Consider the following 26,876-nt stretch of genomic DNA (forward strand, 5'->3'; position numbering starts at 1 on the left):
TTTCTTAGTTATCACCTGTAAATTTTCTGACGGTTACACTTTTTTCTTTCCACCAGCACAGGGCTAACATGCCGGATCCAGTTCCCAGACCAGGGATCCAATCCGCGCATACCACAATGGATGCATAGAGTGATCCAACCACTGGAAGAGTCACCAGGGAAGTCCCTCTGAAGGTTATGTTAGTATTTTAAAGTTCTATTTCTTTTTCCTTCACCTTTTGACAGTGTCTTCCTTCTGTAGGATGAAGACTTTACTATAACTTTTACTTTTGATAAACTTAAAAACGTAAAACTTTGTTCCGATCAATTGTCCTAAGTAGGACTTTGGATAAACAGCACTACACTCTTATCTGTCTTGGCTGGTCTTTAAGTGCTTCCCCTGATGATGATAACAAGCCTTGGACTAGCTCTTCAGGAAAAAAAGCTCTTCTCCTGATTATGAGAAGGGGTTTGCACCCGGGATCTACATTCTAGGGGGGGAGCCCCAAACCCACCCCCCGGCCCCAGCAAGTGTAAAATGTGAACCTTGCAAAAGCAGGAATAAATTCATTTCTCTAGAACCAAGTCTCCCAGGTCATCTTAGCCCTAGAATCCTAAGTCTAGTCACAATGACTCAGCGAATCCGAGTCTAAAGAACTGCAGTCCTTCGCCTTCCTCTCTCAGACCGGCCCATTCCATTCAGAGCCATTCCCCGGGGCTAGGAGAGGGCCTGGATAGATTGCCCAACGGAACCCCGGACTCCATCGGACACTTCCTCCTTTTGTCCCAGGGTGGTTTCAGAACAGGGTCCAGAAGACACGCCTCCCGCACCCACCCAGACCGATGGGTTCCTAACTCCCTATCCCCTAGGAACCCTTCTTCCACAAGGGTCCTTATGCCTCCACTCAGACTGCCAGTTCTTCCTAGAACCTCAGCCAAGGCGTGCTCCGCCCTGCACCCCAGGGCCTGAGCAGCGGCTCCGCCTTTGCTGGCTCCCTACTTTATGGGCCGGGCCAGCTTGACTGGGTATAAACTAGCAGGCGCTCGGTGGCGGGCAGCACCGGTGACGCCTTCTAGATGGCAGCTCGCTAAGCAGCCTGAGGGTCTTGCCTTCCACCCCTCCCCAGCTTGAGTCACCCGGGCAACCAACAGACCAGCCAATCAGCGTGCCGCCGGAGCCATGGCTGGTGAGTGTCCACTCCCCCCCCCCCCCCCCCCCCCGGCCCCAACCACTCCAGGAGCCTTGCTGTCCCCAGCAGGAGGTTGTAGTTTTCTTCCTCGACTTAAAACTGGAAACGTGGAAGCATTAGAATCGCTGGATGAGCCCTGACAGATGCCGGGAGAGGAGGGGCTCCTGTTTCTACCCCACCCCCAGAAACTACGATGGGCGGTTAGGAGAGAATTGACCTTGGAAGCAAAAGGTTCCTTCCCTCTAGGGTCAGAATCAGCCGTCGGAGACCAAATTGGCCCACTTGCACACCCTGCTTAAGCTTAATAGTATTTAAAATCTTTTGGAATAAGTTGCTAACATTTAAAATAAATATAGGCAATTTCACTTAAAAAGGTGGATTCCCAACTTCTGGAGGAAAACGGGAAGATTGGCGGTGGGGGTGCTTGAGCTGGGGAAGCTGCTTCCTTTAGTTTGATGGACATCAGACCCAGCTCCAGGCTGCTGGGCTAGGAAACTTTTCAGACTGTGACCCTTGGAGTGGGCAAACCTGATCTGGGTGCTCCTCTAGTGACAGAGCCTCCCTTCTCCACCGTCAACCGTAGGGGGACCTTGGAGGCCACGACTTGAATCTAATGTGTGAATGGCCTTTCACACATGCTGGACCAGCTGCAACACCTGCTGCGGCTGGAATCCCTGTTTTCCAGAGAGCCTTACTCTGAGATTGGATAATAAGCTAAAATCTTGATACCTATTTCCTTCCTAGAAGGCAGAATTCTACCTTTTTGTAATTTCCCTCCCTATGAACCTAGTTCTACCTTCTGAAAACACACACACAAACACACAACCTCATCTTGCTAAAAGTAAGTGGGTGAGGGAAGACATTGCTTTTGGAGCTGACAGACTACTTAGGTTCTCAAGAGAAAAGGGCTAAGCTAAGCTGGGGACTGGAAGCCCACCCAAGGTTTCAGGGCCTAAGGGGTAGGCTTGGCTGACAAGGCTTCTGCCTGCAGATTAGTGGCTGTTTCCCTCTAGGTTATTTGTACCTCAGCTGTCTGGAGGGGATCAATACCCCTCCTGAAATACTAGGGCAAGAACTATTTCCCCATTCTCCAATCCTATAGAATGTTCTGTATCTATGTGTAACAGACCCCCCCAAAAAAAGGGGTGGGGGTTGGGGGAGCTAGTGAGGGAAAATGGGAAGATTTAGATCTTGTATAACTAGTATTAAGCTTCCTAGGTAGCCCAGTGGTAAAGAATCTGCCTGCCTATGCAGGAGATTCGGCTTCAGTCCCTGAGTAGGGAAGATCCTCTGGAGTAGGAAATGGCAAAGATTTGTTTTGTGTTGATATATCCCAAATGCCTAGAGAGGTGCCAGGTGCATCCTAAGTGCTCAGTAAACCGAGGTGGGGAGGCTGGGTCCGTGAGAACATTAGCATTTCAAGGTGGGGGAAAGAAGGGTGGCTGGTGTGGATGTGGATTGGAAATAGAAGGTGTAGGATGGTGGGGACACAGAGAAATGAGGACAGACTGGGAGCATATTGCTTAGGGATTGAGACCTGAAAAGGAACTGGTGCAGGGAGAGAGAGGCATTAACAATATGTGCTTAGCTATGTTACATACTCACTTCTAGCAGATGGGTTAATCACGAGCAGGACAAGCAAAGTGAAGTGAAGTCGCTCAGTCGTGTCCTACTCTTTGTGACCCCATGGACTGTAGCCTACCAGGCTCCTCAGTCCATGGAATTTTCCAGGCAAGAGTCCTAGAGTGGGTTGCCATTTCTTTATACTGAATGGTAAATTAGAGGTACTGATAATAACCCTATTTGTCTTCCAAGACTCAGCTCAAATGCAGCTCCTTCTCAAGGCCTTTCCGGAGGGGCTGGCCCTGAAGTGAACGGTTTTCCTCTGTTAGTTACTTGTGTATATGTCTTATGCCTTTCTTTGAGTAAATTCTGATAAAGTCAAGCTTGTGTAGCTAGTTAAATGGCAGGAAGGGAAACTGAGCCCTCTAAGTCCAAAAAAACTCAGATTTGGCCATGGAAAATGACCTGAAAACTGGAGAGGTGGGCTTATCTCTCGCTTTACCCGTACCTCTAGCAAATATGCACAACTGTTCTATTGATTGCCCATTTATAACCTTTGACCATTTTTCTACTGGGTTGTTTTTAAGAAATCTATATATTTCAGATTTTGAGCTCTATTTGTTATATTTCTGGTGAATATATTCTTCCTGTTTGAGTCTCATCTTATTTTTTTTTTTATTTTTGAAGGTAACAGTCATGGCTGTACTGTAGTTAGTAGATGTAAGCCCTTTGAAAGCAAGAGATTAGATGTCTTGACTTACTCATTTTCTGGGAATCACCTTTATGTTTTACTACTTATAAAATGTTTGTTAATGTTGGTAAGAAGTGAAACTATATATATAAATTTAAAAATTAAAATATACATATGTAGGTAAGAAGCCATGAGAATAAAAACTGACAAAGCGGTATTTAATAAACTGATATGACTAATGTAAAGATAAATCACAAAGAAAACACATGTTAGAGTTTAATATACTCACGTTGCTCTCAGTAGTGTTCAGTCCATGAGTTGATAAGAAATTGGGTGGGAATTTGTTGAAGCAGCCTCAGGAATTCCTTTCCATTTTCCCAGGCTACCTCAGAAAAAACTAAATCACTTCTGTAGCATTTAAATCATCACCAAATTTATACCCCACCGAATCTGAGTTTATGGAGCCCAAAAGGCCAGGCCAAGCTTGGGAATCCTCTTTTTTGACAAGCAGGAACCTAAAACTTACACATGACTGAGTTTAAGCCAATGGGAGATGCCTACGCCAGGTGTGGTTAATACTGAAATCAGGGAGAGGACTAAAGGCTTACAGGTGCCTTAATTTTCTTCCAACAATACTATAAGAAGTTGCAGGTGTACTCTCTCCTCAGTTCCACCCACAGTCACTGCTTTTAAAGAGTAAGGTATAAAATTGTAGCTCCAATTTCGGGAGGATGGTGGTGGTGAACTTCCTTTCTCTGGTACTCTTCCCCATGCCCTGCATGTTGTTGTGTGGATTTCTCTCTATATATATTTTCAAGTTATTCCAGCTTCACCACTTAACAGGTAAATTTGGGTAACTTGCTTAAAGTTTCTGTGCCTCAGTCTTCCCATCCCTAATGATATTAATTCTGTTTACCTCACAGGGTTGCTGTGACAACTGAAAAAGAATACAGAGTACTTAGAACAATGCTCAGCATGTAGTAAGCACCCTTTACATGCTCTTGTTGCAGAAGCAGGCATGTTCTAATGACTTTATTAACACAAAAGATGTCCAAGAAAAAGCTCATCTTCCCCTCTACGTCTGCCCCCTTGCCACCTCTTGCTTGCCTAAGAAAACTGTTAACAGTGTCATGTGATCATGCCACATCTTTTTCTCTTCAGAGCAATAGACTGCAGATCTACCTACAAACATGGAGTTTCTTTCTTTTTTATAAAAGTAGATTCACATTCACGTTAAAAAGATTTTTAAAATGTGGACTATTTTTTAAAGTTTATTGAGTTTGTTAGAATATTACTTGTTTTATGTTTTGGTTTTTTGGCAACAAGGCACATGGGATCTTAGCTCCCCCACCAGGCACTGAATCCACAGTCCCTGCATTGGAAGGAGGTCTTAACCACTGGATCGCCAGGGAGGTCCCCATTTTAACATTTAATGATATATCCCGTATATCTTTCAGGGTGACAGTATATCAATACATGCAGCAAACTCATTCTTGATAACAGCATAATATTCTGTTCAGTTCAGTCACTCAGTCGTGTCTGACTCTTTGCAAACCCATGGACTGCAGCACACCAGGCTTCCCTGTCCATCACCAGCTCCCGGAGCTTACTCAAACTCATGTGCATTCAGTTGGTGATGCCATCCAACCATCTCATCCTCTGTCGTCCCCTTTGCCTCCTATCTTCAATCTTTCCCAGCATCAGGGTCTTTTCAAATGAGTCAGTTTTTCGCATCAGGTGGCCAAAGTATTGGAGCTTCAGGATCAGTCCTTCCAATGAATATTCAGGACTGTTTTCCCTTAGGATGGACTGGTTGGATCTCCTTGCAGTCCAAGGGACTCACAAGAGTCTTCTCCAACACCACAGTTCAAAAGCATCAATTCTTCAGTGCTCAGCTTTCTTTATAGTCCAACTCTCACATCCATACATGACTACTGGAAAAACCAAAGGTTTGACTAGACAGACCTTAGTCTGTCACTGTTTCCATTGTTTCCCCATCTATTTGCCATGAAGTGATGGAACCAGATGCCATGATCTTATTAGTGTTCTGAATGTTGAGTTTTAAGCTGACTTTTTCACTCTACTTTCTCACTTTCATCAAGAGGCTCCTTAGTTCTTTGCTTTCTGCCATAAGGGTGGTGTCATCTGCATATCTCAGGTTATTGATATTTCTCCCGGCAATCTTGATTCCAGCTTGTGCTTCATCCAGCCGTGTTTCTCATGATGTACTCTGCATATAAGTTAAATAAGCACTGTGACAATATACAGCCTTGACGTACTCCTTTTCCTGTTTGGAACCAGTCTGTTGTTCCATGTCCAGTTCTAACTGTTGCTTCTTGACCTGCATGCAAATTTCTCAGGAGGCAGGTCAGGTGTTCTGGTATTCCCATCTCTTTCAGAATTTTCCACAGTTTGTTGTGATCCACACAGTCAAAGGCTTTGGCATAGTCAATAAAGCAGATGTTTTTCTGGAACTCTCTAGCTTTTTCAATGATCCAGTGGATGTTGGCCATTTGATCTCTGGTTCCTCTGCCTTTTCTAAAACCAGCTTGAACATTTGGAAGTTCATGGTTCACATACTGTTGAACCCTGGCTTGGAGAATTTTGAGCATTACTTTGCTAGCATGTGAGATGAGTGCAATTGTGCAGTAGTTTGAGCATTCTTTGGCATTGCCTTTCTCTGGGATTGGAATGAAAACTGACCTTTTCCAGTCCTGTGGCCACTGCTGAGTTCCCCAAATTTGCTAGTATATTGAGTGCAGCACTTTCACAGCATCATCTTTTAGGATTTGAAATATCTCAACTTGAATTCTATCACCTCCACTAGCTTTGTTCATAGTGATGCTTCCTAAGGCCCACTTGACTTCGCATTCCAGTAGTATCATAAAATTTATTCACATGTGCTCCATAAATAGGCAATTGAGATTATGTCTAATTTTTGCTAATGACTACAAGGGTCCAAGGGTTCAGTACACATCCTTGCTCATCTATCCTGATGCTTACAGTCTGTAGGACAGACTCCCCAAAGTTGGACAACTAGATCAAAGATTTATGTATCTTTAAAATGTCTAAAGATTCAGCTTGATTGCTTTCACCAAAGGCTGAGGCAATGCATTTTCCCACTGGCAATGTGCCAGTTTTAATGCACTCTTAATAGCCCTTGATGTAATTTGTCTTTAAGTTGTTTTGCCAATCGATCAGTAAATAATGATGTCTCATTTTAATCTGTTCTTCCTCACAGGCCTGGCAGGGTACCTTCTCATTTGCTTATTGTTTTTTTTGTAATTTCCTTCTCTATCCTTATTTTTCTATTGTATTGTCTTTTTCTAATTATTTGTAGGCATTTTGGGGGCATCTGGTCCCATCACTTCATGGGAAATAGATGGGGAAACAGTGGAAACAGTGTCAGACTTAATTTTTTGGGGTTCCAAAATCACTGCAGATGGTGACTGCAGCCATGAAATTAAAAGACGCTTACTCCTTGGAAGGAAAGTTATGACCAACCTAGATAGCATATTCAAAAGCAGAGACATTACTTTGTCAGCAAAGGTCCGTCTAGTCAAGGCTATAGTTTTTCCTGTGGTCATGTATGGATGTGAGAGTTGGACTGTGAAGAAAGCTGAGCGCCGAAGAATTGATGCTTTTGAACTGTGGTGTTGGAGAAGACTCTTGGGAGTCCCTTGGACTGCAAGGAGATCCAACCAGTCCATCCTAAAGGAGATCAGTCCTGGGTGTTCATTGGAAGGACTGATGCTGAAGCTGAAACTCCAATACTTTGGCCACCTCATGCGGCGAGTTGACTCATTAGAAAGACTGATGCTGGGAGGGGTTGGGGGCAGGAAAAGGGGACAGAGGATGAGATGGCTGGATGGCATCACCGACTTGATGGACATGAGTTTGAGTAAACTCCGGGAGTTGGTGATGGACAGGGAGGCCTGGTGTGCTGTGATTCATGGGGTTGCAAAGAGTTGGACACGACTGAGCAACTGAACTTGGGGGGTGGATTTTAACTCTTTTTGGTAAGAGTTGTGAATATCTTCTCCTGGTTGTCTTTTGACTCTGTTTCTGGAAACTTTCATTAAACACAATTTTTAATGTTTCTGGGGCTTTATCTGTCAAGCTTTTCCTTCATGGGTCTGGGTTCGATGCACGATGCTGGGTGCTGGGGGCTGGTGCACTGGGACGACCCGGAGCGGGGATGGGGGTTCAGGATGGGGAACACGGGTGTACCTGTGGCGGATTCATTTTGATATTTGGCAAAACTAATACAATATTGTAAAGTTTAAAAATAAAATAAAATTAAAAAAAAATAATAATTAAAAAAAAAGTAGCCTCTATCCAGAGGTTATACAACTTCTCCCTTTCATCCCATACTTTTTAAGGTTTTAAAAATAACATTTCTTAAAAGTTAACATATGCATAATAGGAAACAAAAAAACACAAGAAGCAAAAAAAAAAGTTATCCCTAATCAGTTTACCTTTTGATGTGTCCTTTCTAGGTCCTATATGCATATTTATCCAATTAAACATGCATTTTTTAATAATTAAGATTATACAGTTATGTGTCATGCTTTTTTCACAAATCGTGAATATTTACCATTTCAAAGTCCCAAAGCTATGAGTATTCTGATAACCAATGATACACTACACCAACTCAATCTAGAAGAGAAAAATGTAATCTTGCCTTTCTTGGCAACAGAAATTTCATAAAAGACAAAAATGACAACAAGCCTCTAGATAAAGGTATTAGCAGAGTTTATAATTTAAATACTGTGGTCCCTTGATGTTCAATTAAAAATGAGACATAAAGCAGAGTACATAGAGCATCCCATACTAGCCTAATAGTTTCAGTTTTTAAAATTTAGATCTTTAATCTGCCAGTAAGTTGTTGCTGTGTGTGGTAAGTGGGAAACTTGTGTTGAATGTTATAGACACACTGGAAAGTGCACAAGTTCTAAGTGAAGTTTCACCAACTGAACACACGCTTGTATAATCTGCATCCATTTCAAGAAATAGAACAGGGGACTTCCCTGGTGGTCCAGTGGCTAAGACTCTGCTCCCATGAATGGGGTCCGGATTCGATACCTGGTCCAGGAACTAGATCCCACATGCCACAACAATCCTCCAAGCTGTAATGAAGATCATAGATTTTCCAAGTGCTGCAATTAAGACCCAGCAAAGCCAAATAAATATTTTAAAAAATAGAACACAGACAGCACCCCAGGTGCTTTGTTTCCTTCTGGTCATTATTCCCTGATAGAGGATAACCACTGTACTGACCTCTAACACTTTATATGAGATTTCTAAGGTGATAATTTTATGGGGACGACAGAGAATGAGATGGCTGGATGGCATCACCAATCTATGGACGTTAGTTTGAGTGAACTCCCGGAGTTGGTGATGGACAGAGGCCTGGCGTGCTGCAATTCACGGGGTCACAAAAAGTCGGACATGACTGAGCGACTGAACTGAACTGAATTTTATTTTTATGCAGATGTTTGATTAAGTATGCCAAAACGATTTATTAAATTAGCTACTGTTTCCCCAGTGAGTTAAAAATTGCTCCTTTGATCAATGGGACTTATGAGAAAATGTATTTCTGGATGCAGTTGGACGGGTTGCATAACCCAGTGTCTAACAAAGTCACGTCTTCCATTATGGAGCCCAGCTGGGCTCCCCTGCAGCCTGAGCTTTGCTGGTTGGTGACTGATTTTCTCCATGTGCCTTGTGTGTGTCTAAATAGTCAGAAAAGCACTGATCGTACTGGCCCACTCAGAGAGGACGTCCTTCAACTATGCCATGAAGGAGGCTGCCATAGAGGCTTTGAAGAGGAAAGGATGGGAGGTCACTGTGTCGGACCTGTATGCCATGAACTTCAATCCCGTCATCTCCAGAAAGGACATCACAGGTGGGAGCGGCTCTCCCCTTTAATTAGGTCTTTGTGGAACTTCTCCCTTGTGGGCTTTCTGGCCCCGCCTTGGCCCTCTGGCGTCAGCTTCTCTTTTCCTCTCTGCAGGTAAACTGAAGGACCCCGGGAACTTTCAGTATCCTGCCGAGACTGTTTTAGCTTATAAAGAAGGCCGTCTGAGCCCAGATATTGTGGCCGAACAAAAGAAGCTGGAAGCTGCAGACCTTGTGATTTTTCAGGTGTGGTAAGACATCAGAAGGGGTGTTGAGACACTTGTTTTTTTGTCCTAGACCTGACACCTAATTAGCTATGTGCTCTTAGGAAAGTCACAGCCCCTTGACCACACTCTCCTTAAAGAAGGATAATTACTTCAAAGGTGCAGGATTACACAGATTTATAGACGTTATGAAGCTGGCTGTGTATTCTTTGAAAGTATGACTGTGACTGCAGAGATAACATGTGAGCCTTGAGCTCTTTTCCCGAGAATGTTTAGTCTTTTCTTCAATTAGTAATTTCTCATGGAATCATTCACGTTTACAGTTCTCACCCCATCTCCATAAGCATCCTGAAAACAGTTTGTAGAGCGAGGCATAAGAGCTTGACTTCTCTGCGATGGGAGCTCCCAGTGCAGTGTGCACTGCCCTGCTTAATGTGTTCTAGCAGCAAAACCACGGCCTTTCTCCTGGAAGCTGCCTCACCATTAGCAGTCAGTACTGAAACTGGGTATGCTTCTTGCAAGTCACGCTTCCTGACAATGGTGGACTGTAGTCAGTGACTTTGCTGCTACTCACCGCAACCAGCGTTTTGGTATTAAACATGGAATGTATGCGACCCTGGAAACTTCCTAAGTTTGATACTGGCTGTGATTTTTGTAGTTATTCAATCAGCTGCAAAGACTCGAACCTTTGAAGTCCCTTATTCTACCTGTTGCTATGAATCAAAGCCACATAACATTAGCCAGTGCCTCAAAGGACCCCTTTTTGGTCTGTATTTTCTACTCTCTTGTTGCAGTACAGCTAAGGCAGTAGCAGTAGCAACTTGCAGTTCTGCTTCTAAGAATCACCGTATTTTATAATTGGAAAGGACGGCCTTTAAATTCAGCTTCTATCCAATGCATATGTTTTCTTTACTACCATACAACTGTATAGGTTGCACACTGCAAAACAGCAACACAAGGAAGGGCAATGTAAACTCCACAGATTTGCATATTTATTATACCAGTTTTGCAACAGATGACAGGAAGAGTCTTATTCCAGCAAAAGCAGTGTGCTAGAAATGATAGTCTGGCAACATTAAAATAAATGTCCTGAGGAAAGACTGCCCGCATTCATACCAACGTGCCACATGGGCTAGGCCCTGCTCAGCTGTCTCACTTCTCCAAAAGGAACTTGAGAGTCAACTTTTAATATCAAGCAAGCCAACCAATTCTATTTTCAGCCCTGACTGGAGAACATTCACAGGGGACCAAATCTACTTGCTCAAATAACCTACACATCCTAAAAGCTGCACATATGCCCTTCACAATTGGAGCACCTTAAATGTGAGAATATGAGAAGCTCCTAGAGACCCCTCAAGCCCCTCTTTTTATGGATGAGGAAGGGGCTTGTGTTGCAGAGGTCATGCCTCACATTATTGGCAGATTCAGGGTAAGAATGCAGGTCTCATTCTCAATTGTGTCTAAAACTTGACTTCCTTACTCTCTTTCCTGTGGGTCAACCATTCTTCAAAGGGAGAACTACCAAGTCCTACAAATTTCTTCTCTGTCCTAGCTTTTTCTTTTAACCTCTGGGCATGTTCCTGTCATCGTAGCCTTTAAGTGAGTCAAGAAGAAATACTGGTATGGCCTTGCTCGACTTTTACCAGGACAAGAGCCCCAGCATGTCTTTCTTGTGAGAATTCCCTGATGAACCTTAGTTACACTTGATCATTTGATAGCATTTTGAGTGGTTCTGTTTATTCTTTTTTTTTTTTTTTGGTTCTGTTTATTCTAAATGATAAGATTTTACATCCATGAGCACAAGGTACAGGTCTCATATTTGTGATACCACACCCACTGAAGCAAGTTCTTGAGAAAATATTGATTTAGGTGTCACACACTGAGGCCAACTTTGCCTGTAATCCTTGCCATTTAGATTTTGCTGCCAAACGAGATTTCACAGAAACAAGACTTTATTTCACGTGGCTCTCTTCACACCCACCTGATATTTGTTATTTGTATGCAGGAATAGGAATGTCTGTCTAGCTGACTGACCAAGGGCAATGATTTTTTTTTAATTTTCTTTTCTTGAATGTTCTACCTTCTCCAAGAGGAATGACAGGGCCTGAAGAAAGTTTCCCCCTCAGTGATGTCATGGACAACAGCTAAGCACTGGATCTTCTGTGCTGGGGGTGCTCCCAATCTAACCTCTCTGTCCTCTGTCCCTCAGTTTCCCCTGCAGTGGTTTGGAGTCCCTGCCATCCTGAAAGGCTGGTTTGAGCGGGTGCTCATAGGGGAGTTCGCTTACAAGTATGCTGCCATGTATGATAAGGGGCCTTTTCGGGTAGGTGGATAATTGTTCTTGGTTTTCTTTTTTCTAATGCCTGGATTTTAGAAAGACTCTGTCTAGATGCAGAGTTTTGAGTACAGTTAGATACCACAATCAGGCTCCAGGTCCCTTTGGGAGAGATGTATGGAGATTAGATAAACCTAGAATGGAAAAATACTGAGAGTTAAAGCAGGATGGTGAATGTATCATTATACTATTTTCTCTTTATGTACTGATATGGACTTTATGAACGTGTCCATTAAAAAAAAGGGGTCTGTCTTCACTTTCTAGACACCCAAAACTATACAAGAAGTATTTTTGAGACCTTCTAGATCACAAGCCTCGATACATGCCTAGTACTGTGAAGGGACAGATTTAAAAAACTCTACCTAGGCACCAGCAGTCAGCACTGATTTTGCGTTACTGTGGCAGCCTTCACATGCAAGAGTATGGAATCCTGGGCCTGTCCCTCTGCGTACCACTTTCCAGGCTGGTACTTCTGCAGAGTCATACTGCATGGCTCAGAAGAGCCAACGTTTGAAGTAATACAAGGAGCAGAGCTAGGCAGCAGGGGGTGGAGGGTGGGGACTTTTATATTCTTTTCCCTGGGGCTGTTTCATTAACTTCCTGTCACCAAAGAGATGTAGATGATAATGACTTTTCTTTTACAGAATAAGAAGGCAGTGCTTTCCATCACCACTGGTGGCAGCGGCTCCATGTACTCTCTGCATGGTATCCATGGGGACATGAACATCATTCTCTGGCCAATTCAGGTATCTTGTTTTCAGTGACCCTTCAGGGGGATTAACTGAATTTTCTCTTGGGTCCAAATCCTCCAGATAACATCTGGAAACAGACCTGAGGTATGAAGATCAAAGAACTATAGAAGGGGCTTCCTTTTAGGACTGACTTGTCTTCCCAGGACCCCAGGCTTGTAGAATAACTCATGTGTGCACATGGTCAAATACCACTCTCTCCTCCTAGCCAGAGGATAGCATGGATGACTCCCCCAGGTTTGTACAGCCACGTGACTGGCATCTCTCGCCAATCTCCCTGTCCTCCAAGTTGCTGCTACAGTCTCACAGACTATCAGAGCCCAAGAAAAGTTAAGAAATTATTTAGTTCAGCTAATAAAACTGAAGTCTGAAGCAGGTTTTTTTGGCGGTCACTGGACCCTCAGGATAATCTCCTAACGCTGGCAAGAAGAGCATGTGAGGTGGCTATCTACAGAATGAGGGAATCAGTATTAGTAATAATACTTTATGAAGACTCGTCTGGTAATGTGGAGAGGCAAAGAAACGCACCTTTGCAGGTCTTGGCAACAGTCAGCTGCTGAGAAGCTGAAACCCTCCCTGAGGTAACAGAACTTTGGGCACTTCTGGCAGATAGTGCCAGGCTGGCACAGTTTCAAAGGCTTTATTCATTAAGAGAAGAGTACAGCTGAATAGGCTAAAATAGGTAACAGCCAGGTACAGAGAGCACAAGGTGTGAGGATGGAGCTATGAACTAATTCTCAAGGCCTTCACATCAGGGTGTCCTACTGGGAAACCCAGATTAACTTTCATTGTCTGTGGTACAAGGTGTGTGGCGTTTGAGCTGTGACTCACCTCTGTGCTTTGTGTATCCTCAGAGTGGCACTCTGCACTTCTGTGGCTTCCAAGTCTTGGAACCTCAACTGACATATAGCATTGGGCACACTCCCGAGGATGCCCGAGTTCAGATCCTGGAAGGATGGAAGAAACGCCTGGAGAATATTTGGGATGAGATGCCACTGTATTTTGCTCCAAGTAGCCTCTTTGACCTAAATTTCCAGGCAGGATTCTTAATGAAAAAGGAGGTGCAGGATGAGCAGAAAAGTAAGAAATTTGGCCTTTCTGTGGGCCATCACTTGGGCAAGTCCATCCCAATGGACAACCAGATCAAAGCCATAAAATAAGATTCACAAGACCGGACTTCCTTCTAAAAATGTAACCTAATCTTGGTTTCTATTTTGAGCTTCCTTGATTTGCTTTAGTTTTTAAGATCTGTGTTTTTCTTTTTCCACGAGGAATGAATAGTAGAGAACAGACTAAATTCTTACGTTTTTGGATAGCTTTATTAAATAATGTAACCAATTCTTATGACTGCTATCATGGCAAAATCTGATTAGGCTCAAAAGGGCTCTTAGGATGTAAAGCCAGACAGAAAGGTAGAAAGATGCCAGACAGTATTCTTTAAGGCCCTCTACACAATTTAATTCCTCTCTCTTTAGGGATATATTTTTAGGAATAAATCTGGCTAGAGAGCATCCACCTCCTCAATGATCTATTTTTCTTTAATTACCTCTCTGTGGTTTATGGCAGAAGGGAATTGCTCAGAGGAAGAAATGACAGAATCTGTCTGACCTAAGGAACTTGCTTAGTAATTGCTACTCTCTGTTTGTTTGTGATATATATTAGCTTTATTACTACACAGTGACTACCATGCCTATATGAATGTCCTTCTTCCTTCAACTTTTGTTGTTAACACAGATACCTTGAAAAGTTAATAAAAATCTTTTTCACTTCAATCTTCTGATTTAATATCTGCAAATAAACCAAGACATCTGTAACTATATCTGCTATAATGAATGAATTCACAAAAAGAAATAGTACTCCTAATACCTAAAAACAGCCTTCCACAAATAGTACTTCATTTTTTGATCCATATAACTAACCTAGAAATTTTCCCCATATCATTTATAAACTGATGACTTTCAAGGATGTGTCTTGGTTCCATGAATCTGGGGGCAAAATTATAAGCCTAGAGTTTCACTAACTTTGGTGAACCATTTTGGCATTCATAATCTAACTTCCTGTTTAAATGAGGTGCATGTCTACTAAGTGTTGGTATAATCCAAGTTGAAAATGATGAAAGAATGCCCTCTTGTGGTCCAGAGAAAGAAAACAGGAGAAACGATGCAAAGCAAGGTTGCCTCTTACCTGCCAAGCAAATGATGGCGTCAGGCAGGAGAGCCTCATGTACCAGGTGCCAGCAAGCACTGGGTATTCTTTCCACAAAATCCACAATGGCAGATGGCTGGGTGCTTCAGTTTGAAAACATGAAAATGTTTTCTTTTGCCTTTACCTTTATCCTCACTGCAGTTTTATGTAAATTTCTAAAAGTTCCAAATAAAATCCATTTTTATAAAACAAACTCAAATTCACTGGTTTCAGGCAAAAGTGGAATCTACCGGGGAAGGGATCAGAGGATTCAGTGATAAACTGTGGCCAGAAGCCTAAACGGTGACTTGACTTGAGAGCTTGCCCAATAGGGCTGCTTCATTCTGAATGGTAATGGAACCTATTAAGATTCTCTCAGGGGATTTAAAGGACATTTAAGAAGATCCAGGAAGGAGTGCTTAGTTACTAAGTCATGTCTCTTTGCGACCCTGTGGACTAGCTGGCCAGGCTCCTCTGACAATGGGATTTTCCAGGGAAAAATACTAGAGTGGGTTGCTATTTCCTTCTCCAGGAGTCTTCCCAACCCAGAGATCAGGACAGTGGTATAGAAATCAAGAAAAACACGGAATGTAATAAATAAATGCCATGGGGCAATATTTATTGTGACTTGACTGAATTATCTTGATTAATCAATGGGGCAGGCATTCTTCTAGGCACTGGAAATATACAACAGCAGACAAAATACCTATCCTCATGGAGGTTTGCATTCCATGATAGAAGAACAAATGTCAGTCAGGTGATAAATGCTAGAGAGGAAGAGCAGGTAAGAGGGTTAGAGATGCGATCCGAGTTTTATACAGGGTGATCAAGAAAGATCTAATAAGGTTATATTTGAGCCAAGACTTGATAACATTAAGAGACTGAGACATGTAGATCCCTGAAGTATAGGCAAACCAGGAGTGATGTGAGCACAAACCCATGAGGTAGCAGCATGATCAGTCTGTTTTAGGGAGGGAAAGGAACTTAGTGTGACCAAAGCAGAGAAAGCAAGAGAAGGATGGGTCAGACACACAGCTGGGACAGACCACAAAGGGCCTTACAAGCATTGTGAAATGCAGAAAACAGGAAGTCAGTCACTGGATGGTTTTGAGCAAAGATGTAACATAGGACTTATGTTTAAATCTAGTTGGTAAGTGAAGAATCAAGTATGAGGAGCAATGAGAGAAGTAGGGAGAATTGTTGGGAAACTCATGACAATCAAGGCAACAAATGCTTTGGTTCAAAGTGATAGCAATAGCTGTATTGAGAAGTGGCTGGATTCTGGATATATTTCAAAGGTCAGAGTAACATGATCTGATGACAGACTGTATAAAGGTCAAAAAACACAAACTCCCAGAGGTATTTTGGCTTAAACAACTGGAAGAATGGAGATTTCATTTTGCTCAAATGAGGAAGAATCTGGAAAGAGTACTGGGTGCAGAAGATGGGGATGGGAAGGGGAGAATCAAAATTTGACTTCAGACATGCTATGTCTGAGATGCCCGTTGTGACTGTCAAGTAGACAGTTGGGTAATAGGAACTCAGAGTAAAGTCAACACGTAGAAGTATATAAAGCAGTGTGACTGGATGGGATCAACTGGAAATTAAGTTATGATAGAGAAGAGATCTAATGATCGACTTCTAGAGGTCTCCAACGTTAGAAGGTCAAGATGATGAGAAGAGAAAAGGCCAGTGAAGCGAGAGAGATGAGCGTCGTGTCCTGAAAGCCGAGGGAAGAAAGTGTTTCAAAGACTGTCAAATACTGCTGATAAGCTGAGTGAGTGAAACAGGCATGGGAATTGACTTTTGAGAGGCCATTGGTGGTGCTGACAAGAGCTACTCCTGGAGAGTGGGGTGATAAAACCTGATTGGAATGGGTTTAAGAAGGAATGGAAAGAGAGGAAGTGGAAATAGTGTATATGCGGGATGTGTGGTAAAAGAAAATTGTTTTTTGAGATGAGGAACATTACAGAAAATTCATATTCTAGTGGGTATGAGAAAAGGTTTTGATGCTGGAGAAAGAGGGTAATTATATATATAAAACTGAATCCCTTTGCTGTTTACCTGAAACTAACACAACACTGTAAGTCAACTATACTCCAACAGAAAATAAAAATCAAATAAAAATATGAATTAAATTAAAATTAAAAAGTAAATTACAAATAAAAAAAAGAAAGAGGATAATTAAAGGACCATGTATTTGGAAAAGCAAAAGGATATGGATCCAGTGCACCAGAGGCAGAAGAACAAAGCAGTATCAGGACTAGTATGACTACTACAGAGTTAACACTTACTAGGCACTTAGCTCCTGTGTACCAGGAACTAAGTAGTTTTATGCTGATTAACTTAGGTAATTTTTATAACAACCCTTAGGGGATCATTCTAGTTTTCCTCCCACTTTATAAAGAAACTGAGGAATGGAGAGGTTAAACCTTTGGTATAGGAGCCAGAACTTTACCCAAGAGGCAAACTCAAGAGCCTATGTTTTTAAATACTATTGTGCCTCAGAACAGGCAGGGACAATGACACCATGAAATAGAGCATAGCAGTAATCAGCTGTCTTCCTGAAAGACCATAAATGTTGCTATTGAGAAACCATAGCGATTTTTAAATTGGAAGATAATTGTTTTACAATGTTGTGGTGGTTTCTGCCATATAACAACATGAATCAGCCATAAGTTGTGTGTGTGTGTGTGTGTGTGTGTGTGTGTATGTATGTATCCCCTCTCTTGAGCCACCCTCTCCCTGTCCCTATGCCACCTCTCTAAGTTATCACAGAGCGCCAGGTCAGGCCCCTTGTGTTATATACAGCAGTTTCCCACTAGCCATCTAATTTACACATGGTAGTATATATTTGTCAGTAGCTGCTTTTACACTTCTAAAGTCCTCCGGTGTCCCTAAGCAGGGATAAATGATGTTCAGTTCTCTGACAGGCCTAATTATATGGCTGCTGAGAATTGTTTGCTCCTCACGAGTTGACAAAGCAGGACTCTTATCAGCTTGGAGTAAAGCAAGAAAACTCTCTCCCTTGTTCTGGACACTGTAACTTAGATTATGTAACCCAGGACCACATCAGCCTTTCTGGCAGCCACTTGTAGTTCCATCTTCAGATCAAAAATACCTAAATATTTTTAATAGTTATACTTACTAAATTGCATTTGGTTATTACTTCTTTCCAATGTTGCTGAAGTCCATAAATGCTAAAAGACAACTTTTAAATATATTTAGAACAATGGCAGCAGTGAAAACTTATTTAGATGGATTATATACATTTGGATGTTAAAAAAATTCAGTCACTTTCACAGAATCAACAGATACCATCTACATTTGATAAGAAAGTATAAGAATATTGTTTAAAGCAGCATTACTGAAGCTTCAGTATTTATACATCACATACATGATATTCATGTATCACCTGTATTAGTATTTATTTAGAATGTTGGCTTTGACTCACATTTCCCCATAGTCTAGTAGGTAAACACATTATATATTTTCCTAATGTACATCCAAACACACACACACACACATATATGTTTAAAAATAATGTTTACCCATGTAAATCACCTAAGATCATTCTGAATGATTAACTTACAGAAGAATAAAAAGAGACTGCGTCTGGATGTGGGACTGAGGGCTGGGGAGACTTTGTTTTCATCAAAAGCACCTCCACAATTCATAACTTGTCACCACATGTATGTATTATTTTACTAAACATGAAACACTTTAAGTAAAACAAAAATTCTATCACACCAAGTCACTTTTGTACACTACCTGGTAAAAGAGTAGGTACAAAGTCACTATTAAAAATATTTCTGTATTTCATACCTTTTCCTAATGACTTTAAGTTCAGTCACATATTCACGTTGTTAAAAACTGACATTCTTAGATATGACTTCACTGGCAAAGTCTGAGGAAAAAAGACAGTTAACCACTACAAAATGAAAACTTTCAATGTTTTATTTTTGACTGCAGCTGTTTACAGAAATATAGTTGCGAGTATACAAATGTTCCAATAGAAGCAAAATATCTTTTTAATATTTAACAAGTTATCACAGATAGCTAAAAACATAGATGCAAATGAAGTTCCCCCAGAGAATAAACTGAAGTATCTGGTGTCAGTGCTCTGAAATACCAACTATGAAAGCCATATACACAAAAATGTAACCCTTATATCATTGCAGGACAATGGAAGAAGGCAGCTCAGTGGTTGATCAGTGTACTCAAGCAAATAAAATTAAATTAAAAACTTAAATGGCAGAATGGTAGCTAAACCACTTGAGAACAGGTTAATGAAATAACTGTAGTATACTTATTAAAAGACTAAAACAAATGAATGAACTCAGTAAAAAGTATCCCAAAAAAGTAATAAATACTTGGAGCTTATCAATTCAAAGTAAGGGAACAAGGTAAAGCAGATACATTCATTAGATCAAAAGAAATTAGCTCAATGTCACTGGAGTCAGTTTGTCACTGAAAGTCATAAACACTTCTGTGCAGGATAGTTCTTTAATCTGATTCCAAAGTCACTCTCCAACATCTGAGAAGGCATGTTTGTGTACGTGTGTGTGTGTTTGTGTGTGCTGTCCTGAGGCTCATTAGCTAAAATAATAATAGTTATACAAACTACCTAAAATTAGGCAAATTAATTCTGGGAAAAGAAAGCATGGTGATATGGTTAAACACAGAACTTTTAAAGAAAATAATACAAGTTGGAGTTGAATAATATTGTGGTATGGTAGAATGCCTTACGTAATAAGAATATAGTATGCAATAAGGTGGTAAAGATGGTAACAGGAACAAGAAAGCAGGAATGTAGCTAGAGCATCTCCCAACAGTTTGCCTATGTATTTCCAGCACCAAAGTTTGTAGAGTAAGCCACTTACATTTCCACTGCTACTATTAAGCAAACACAGCAGTGGTGATTTTTATTTTGAAATGTGCATTTTTCTTTCATGAATTTAGTAATCGGTGATTTGTAAACACCAGCAATTATGGAGGTACTGAATTATAGAGGGAGATTAAAATGTATAAATAAATCTATTTATCTTATGGTTAGTTGCATATAATTGGAAAGGGAGAAATGCCTAAACTAAATAACACAGTGTCTTGTTTAACATCTCATCTGAACCGTAAGTTCCAACCAAGGGTAGTTACATTTCCAGTGCGTCAGTTTTCATGTAAAGCAAGCTATTTTAAAAGAAGATTTATCTATTAAAAAAAGAAATTAAATAAGGTGCTTTGTTGACCTGGCTAGCCATGTTGTTTAATAGCTCAGATACAAATGTAAATATAAGGAATGACAAATAATTTTGTTCTGAGAGTTGGTCTAGCCAGGACAAAACTGTTGTCTGCTGGTAAGGTAAGAGGCAATGAAAATGAAGCTTGTATTATCACTGCCCACAATGTACCCATTTTATGGATAAACAGGAGACTTTAGCACCCGTCAATTATGTTAGCTACTTAAATGTCACCATAGTTAAAATAAAAAATATAGACCATTGCACCTATATATTTAAATCAGTCATTTAATGTAAACTTTTTAGTATGTGGTAGGAATACACCAAACTAAGTTAACTGAATTATCAATAACTGGACTAATTGTATATGTACATAAAATATATTTCTATAGGTAGTACTGAGAATAAATTATCATTACCAGTAAATGATTATAGATAACCAGGTTAAACTGAATTTACATTTAGAACAATGTATAACTGTGTGAGTGGGAAAAAAGCCCTTTCTATTAATACATTTTACTGTATACACTGTAAACCAGTGGTTCTCAAACTTTGGCATGGATCAGAATCACCTTTAACAGAAGGCTTGTTAAAAACAGAGATTGCTGAGTCCCACTCCAGAGTTTCTGATTCACTGTGTCTGGAATAAGACCCAAGATTTTGTATTTTTAACTAGTTTCCAGGTGATATAGACATTGGCTGGTGGGCTGAGGACCACATTTTGAGAACCAATGGTTTATACATACATGTAGAAAACTATATACTATGTTATTAATATGAAAAAAATATAGGAAGAAAGCTGGTTAATTAACTCTCGAACACATAGATTAGCAAGCTGAACATTTTAATGTTTCTAAAATGATTTTCTGAAGTGTAATCATTTCCCCTTATAGTCAGTTACATCTCAAAGCCTTAGTAAGTCCTACTATACAGTCATTTTAGAAAATATTCCCATAACATACCAAGTTGGCTATCCAAAATAAAAAGGGACATAAATATTCTAAACAGTTAAAATGTATTCATCAAAAGGAATCATCACTATACAGCATTTTTCACTTCTTTGGAATGATTAAAGTGCATAATATCATTAGGGTATTGAGAATATTGCATAAAGATCTGCAGTCTTTAGAGCCACCAACAGTCATGGAAATACTCACATAGGGAAAGCAGCTCTATCTCTAAGTCACTACTATCCTGACCTGTTTGCTGCTGATGGCCCTTTCTTTAGGCACCACCACTATGGGGAGGAGCTGGAACATAGGCAAAATTAACAAAACAAAGCAGAACAGAGGGACACCCTATCCAACTCTATCTGGCTGCAAGGAATTATTTTAGTTCTGGGGGACTCAGATATAACTTCATTTCTTTTGCAACTATTTTTCATGTGCAGATTACTAAGGTTCTGATGGGCAAGAGGCACAAAACAATGAATTATTTGACTATCATTAGAAAAACTGACATTACCAAGCTTTACCTAAACTATGTGTTATTGATTTATTTTCATCCATCTTATAATTAAGAGCAGAGCAGGTGCTTCAACTTCCTTTCTGAAAGTTAACCATACCCATTTGAGCCATAGTCTCACATATAGTAAAATTTTTGACAGTTGGTCAGGATGAAGACAAATTTATCTAATTTATATAAAGTCTAAAAGAGGATCTTTTACTTATCCTCTTTCAAAGAAACAATCCTAGCTATTTATCTTTTCTGTTCCTCTTCTGCCAATGGGCGTTAGGAAGGTTTGAAACTTTTCTCTGGTGATCAAGAAATGGAGAAAAGAATTACCAGAAAGAAAAAATGAAAGTCGAGACTATTAAAGTCATTTGCCTATGTGTTTTTGGCAACAATGAAAAATGAAATTATAAGAAAGGGGCACTATCATGGTAAAAAGGCACTTTTCCATAAGCATTTAATCTAGATATAAAATATTAATTTAAAAAATGTCCTAAAAGAGAAAGTGGAGTAAAAATAGATTTATATTAATAAATGAGGCTAGAATGACACAAAAACAAAGGGGGATTAAAGAAGTAATTAGAATGCTGGGACAAATCACAGATGATATTTTAGGTATTATTCTGGTATTTACTACATTATGAACATCATCTTCACTATTTAGCTCTAGTGACACAAATAAGCAGATAGGAAAACCTCTTTTTAATACATGTTATGAGATTATACTACCCCATTCACTGGGGTATATATATTCCAAGTCATTTTTCTAATAAAGCCACTGAACTATACACTCTTTTATTAAGTCCTTCCACAAAACAAAGGCATGCAGATATAACATAGCTGTCTGTCTAAGGGAAGAAGCCTGTGGTCATAAAGCAGAATGGTCAGAAGCTAATAGGTCTAATATAATTTTCAATTAGTTAGAAAATAATCAACTAGAAAACAAATATTAAAACAGAAATTCTTACCAGAAAGATGAAAAAATTCTCAAGTACTCCCAGTGAGTCTTTACAAAACCATATTGATTTTTGAGGCTTTGATTAATTTTAATTTAAGCATTTAATTTCTGGTCTATAATTGCTGATGCATCTAAACAGGTTATACTTTTCCAAAATAAGCATTTATAATGGCTTAAATGGTCAAAAGGAATTATTCTCTTAGTTCTAAGGAGGACTTAGATATAGTTTCTTTCTCATTCCCTTTGACACAGTTTTTCCTAGGTGGATTAACTGAGGTTCTGATGGGCAAAAAATGCACTGTAATGAAATTCCCAACTACAGCATAAACAATGTTACAAAAAAGAAAGGAAGGAAGAAGGTCCCTCATACTACTGCTTCTATTATAAACAAAGCCCTTTAAAAACCTGTTCTAGGGAGACTGGCAAAAACAGATTCGCATTGGTTAAATAACAACATAATACTCTAATTACAAAGGTAACAAGATAAAGCTAAGAAGCAAAATATAACTTTTAATTGTTGTATACAACTTCTCCCATGTTGGTGTAGATATATAATGGAATGACAATAAGGAATAAAGGACAAACACACACATACACACACACATGCAGACATACAGATAAGCTCCAAGCATTCATGTGAGTTCCTAAAGGCAAGAACAATTGAATGTAACATTATAAAGGAATAAAATGTGGTTTATAGTTCACTTAAGTCCTTCTGCCATAAGTAAATTTAATGAATTGTTGTTTCCAAGGACTCTGCTGGTTCTTGGAATCTCTCTCATATATAGATGTAACTTGTAACAGTAATCTTGAATCTGTATTATTAGCACAAGTATCAACCACTGACAACTAAGCTAGCTCTTCAATAAGAAGACAAATACTTTTTTTTAACCAAATAATATGTTCTGAATGCTGTACTTAACATTGACCTTTTAGCAGTAAGGAACATTTAACAATGTTAAAAAAAAAATCATTACTGAATTAAGAATATGGTATCTTAGCACAGCCCTTGTACAAATAACCACAAAATTTATGAAAATAAAAGTTGGGTTTTCTGCCTCCATCCAATCAAACCACTACAGTTCAGGTGTATGTTCTGTTCTAAACTGAAATAGTACAAAACACAAAATTGGTCCCTGGTGACTTGGCATTGGCAATCAGCATTTTACAATGATAAACTTCTTGCTAAATAACAAAAGTCAGCACACAAGCCAGTCTTCTTGCCACCACTTCACCCATAGAGCAGTGTTAACAGTGGAACTTGATGAACAAATAGACTTTCCTGAGTCTCCTGTGTAATCTCTCGGGAAAAAATTCAGAAAACTCAGAAATAAACTTATAGCATTTTATTTCTACTTATTTTTATACCACTGGATAAGCTTTCTAACATCAGTCAATCCTCTGTAATTAGTTATCCATTTTAAAACTGAAGCACTGGATTGTGTGGCTGGTCCTTCTCATAACCTGAACTATACTGGGTAATTTTTCCTGATGGGGTGGGGAGAGAGATATATATATATATATATATATATATATGAAAATGCTTTTGGTTTAGAGAATTTATAAAGTAGCTCTGGATATTACAAGATGGGGGAAATGTTATTAAAATTACAAACATGTTTTTTTTTTAGTGTCTTTATAAATAAAAGGCATAGAATACAGAAAGCCAATTAATAATAACAATAACAACAATAATAAAATATTAAATATATAGTGAGCAAAGACTGGATGGCTCATTCTTGTGAAACACCATTTGACACAACTGCCTAGATGGGTTTCCTTACTTGAACATTTTGCTGAGTGTAAGATCCAGCGAACACACAGTAAGCTGACTTTAGCCCACTAATCACATCAAGGAACTGCCTGATGGAATGGCCACAGATGAACAGGTCATTTGTTTCAAAAGATACTTAAATACTCAATAAAGACATAACAAACCCCCCCCCCCCTCACTTTTATCAGACGCCACGTTGTGGTAGAACATCAGACAAACTCACAAATTTACCACAAAAATGTGTGGCAAAAAAAGAATAGTTTATATATATGTATATATATAAATTTCTATATTTATGCCAATGTACTCACTCAGTACAAATAGCAAAATAGTATACCATTTCCTAAATACAAAATATAGCTTTCCAAAAAAATGAAACACACATTAGATATAAACCATCCAAAACTTGAACGATTGAAAACTGTATTCAAAATTAAATGACCCAGAGTGGGTCTCTTTCTGAAAAGTTCCCTTCATATCGGCAAGAAGCCTGTACTACTGAAAACATAATTCAATGCCTCTCAATCAGAGAGAGAAAGAAAGAAAGAAAGGGTTGGGGGTGGAGGAAAGAATAAATGAGACCAAAGAGAAAAAAACAAATTAAAGAAGAGTACAATTCAAAGAACCAAGGAAGACCATCACAAAAAGGGGGAAAAATCCGGCTGTATAAACAAAACCAACACCACAATTCCACAAAGTTCAACTAAGTGTAGGATAGAAAAGACAAAAACAAAAAACAGAAATGTAGCCTTGAACGAACAATTAACAGGCTATTTTTTGTACATTTAAAAAAATAAATGAAACGGACAAGAATGCCAAAACATCTTATCTACATATAGAAGCCACACACAATTTGGCCTTAAACTGTATTAACAGCTTTCTACATGCCAAAAGGAGAATAAGACGTAAGCATATGTCCAGACAACAGGTTGTAGTGAGAAGCAGGCATCCCATGGGTGGTGAGAACACCCAAATCTGTATAACTAATACTACAACTGCAAGTTCTGGAGTGTGTTATTTTGCTCTCTATAGATGTAACACAAATAAATTTTTCACTTTAAGTCAATGATATGACCCTGTAAAGCCTAAGGCTTGTGGGAACCATCAGGTAAATGACCACTTCAAACTGTAAAGCACTGAGGTAACAAGTGAATTACACTCACTACAACTCAGGGAGAAGTGATGTTTCAAGAAATTTTAGTTTCTCTCTCTTTTTTTAAATTAACATTTACACTGCTTCCTATAAGAGGGAAAAATTTGAAGACTTCAGAACAGCACCGTTCATGGGGAAAAAAATGCATTGTTTATTTCTCAGGAGTCAGTTCCCCTTATTCCTGAAAGGGTACCCCCCTGCCTGTGCTGCAGGAGTTGCTGGGTAACCCTAGATCAACATGGTCTTTTTATCTAAGTTACTACAGGGTCACAAAGCTAGTAGCATATTACTAATTGTCTAAAATAAAGTGAAGAGGGGAAGAATAACATAGATGAACATAAAAAGGGAATACCAGTCCAAGACTGGGATAAGAAGAAAACAGACTCCAATTACTGTCAGTTTTAACTACTGTAGGAGGCTATCAGAACATAATTTACCATACATCATCCCCTTCATTTTTTTTTAATAAAGCAAGGTATTTCTTTTTCTATGCACAGTTATGACTAAAACCCTTAACAGAAACCTAAGAGAATTAATGACTCTCTGAAAAATAAAATCAATAGCATTCCAGCTGTTCCCTGTTTGTAAGCGTGTTGTCTGTGATAAATAGAGGCCTCTTATCTGTGCAGAGCTCTTAATACAGCCTACTTGTCAGAATGTTATCCCTTCAGTTTCTCCATAAAAACTGAGAAAAGATTCCTTCACTATAGCCAATAGCTGTGCTTTTTATACTGAAAAATTACAGCCTTAGTTATTATTTCAACTCTTTTTCATAAGCCACTACTTGACTAAACAATGCAGAAAAGAAAATACAAATGAACAGAAGTAAACATGAAACATGAATTATTTTCTAATAGCAATAATAACTGAGTGATCCAGCTTGTCAACTTAAACTGTACTTTTAAAGAAAGAGTGTCTACAGAAATAGCAATAATTAATTCTGTCAGCTGGAAACTCAAATAGATTCTCAGTCATCACTGTTATTAGGAACATAAAATATAAAGATGTTAACAATGGTGGTTAATCACTGCAATAGGTAGCCAAGGTGTGCTCTTTTGCAGCCAGAGTAAAATCTATCCATTTACTCAATCACAGTTTTTCATATTTTGTTTTCTTTTAAAGTAACAGTTCGATAATCCTCATGGAATCACAAGATCTCAGGATATCTTGAAATCAGGATTTTCTTCATGGAATTTCTAAAAAAAGAAGACGTTTAATTTAACTCACTAGGGAGGGAAAGCATTTACAAAGTTCCTGTTGCCCTGAATGATCCCAAAGTATATTACACTACTATAAATGATAACTTTACCACATTTATACTGTCACATTTTTTCAGATTCAAGGTTTACTTCTTGAGGAAATGAAATATGAGATGTAATTATGTCCAATATATAGTACATTCAGCAGATGTTCCATCATTTCAACAGCAAAGAAACTTAAGAGCCAGAAGGAATGCCCAGTACTAACAATATGACTGTAGGTTATCA

General features: G+C 39.4%; 2 protein-coding genes across 11 annotated transcripts in view; one reads left to right on the top strand and one right to left on the bottom strand.

The window, feature by feature from the left end:
- Positions 1-1,000: 1,000 nt before the first annotated feature.
- On the top strand, positions 1,001-14,403 carry NQO1 (NAD(P)H quinone dehydrogenase 1). Its single transcript, XM_027516118.1, has 6 exons — positions 1,001-1,165; positions 9,166-9,330; positions 9,439-9,569; positions 11,757-11,870; positions 12,527-12,628; positions 13,486-14,403. Exons 1-6 carry the CDS (start codon positions 1,159-1,161, stop codon positions 13,789-13,791), a joined length of 825 nt encoding a protein of 274 aa, XP_027371919.1. The 5' UTR covers positions 1,001-1,158; the 3' UTR covers positions 13,792-14,403.
- Positions 14,404-18,754: 4,351 nt separating this feature from the next.
- The window catches only part of NFAT5 (nuclear factor of activated T cells 5), a 119,395-nt gene continuing 111,273 nt past the window's right edge, over positions 18,755-26,876 (bottom strand). For all 10 annotated transcript variants that reach the window (XM_027516126.1, XM_027516121.1, XM_027516120.1 and 7 more), the window contains one exon: positions 18,755-26,585. The gene's annotated coding sequence lies outside the window, so the exon portion shown is untranslated. The remainder of the gene's footprint in view (positions 26,586-26,876) is intronic.

The sequence above is a fragment of the Bos indicus x Bos taurus genome, chromosome 18 (assembly GCF_003369695.1).
Source record: "Bos indicus x Bos taurus breed Angus x Brahman F1 hybrid chromosome 18, Bos_hybrid_MaternalHap_v2.0, whole genome shotgun sequence".
Lineage (NCBI taxonomy): Eukaryota > Metazoa > Chordata > Mammalia > Artiodactyla > Bovidae > Bos > Bos indicus x Bos taurus.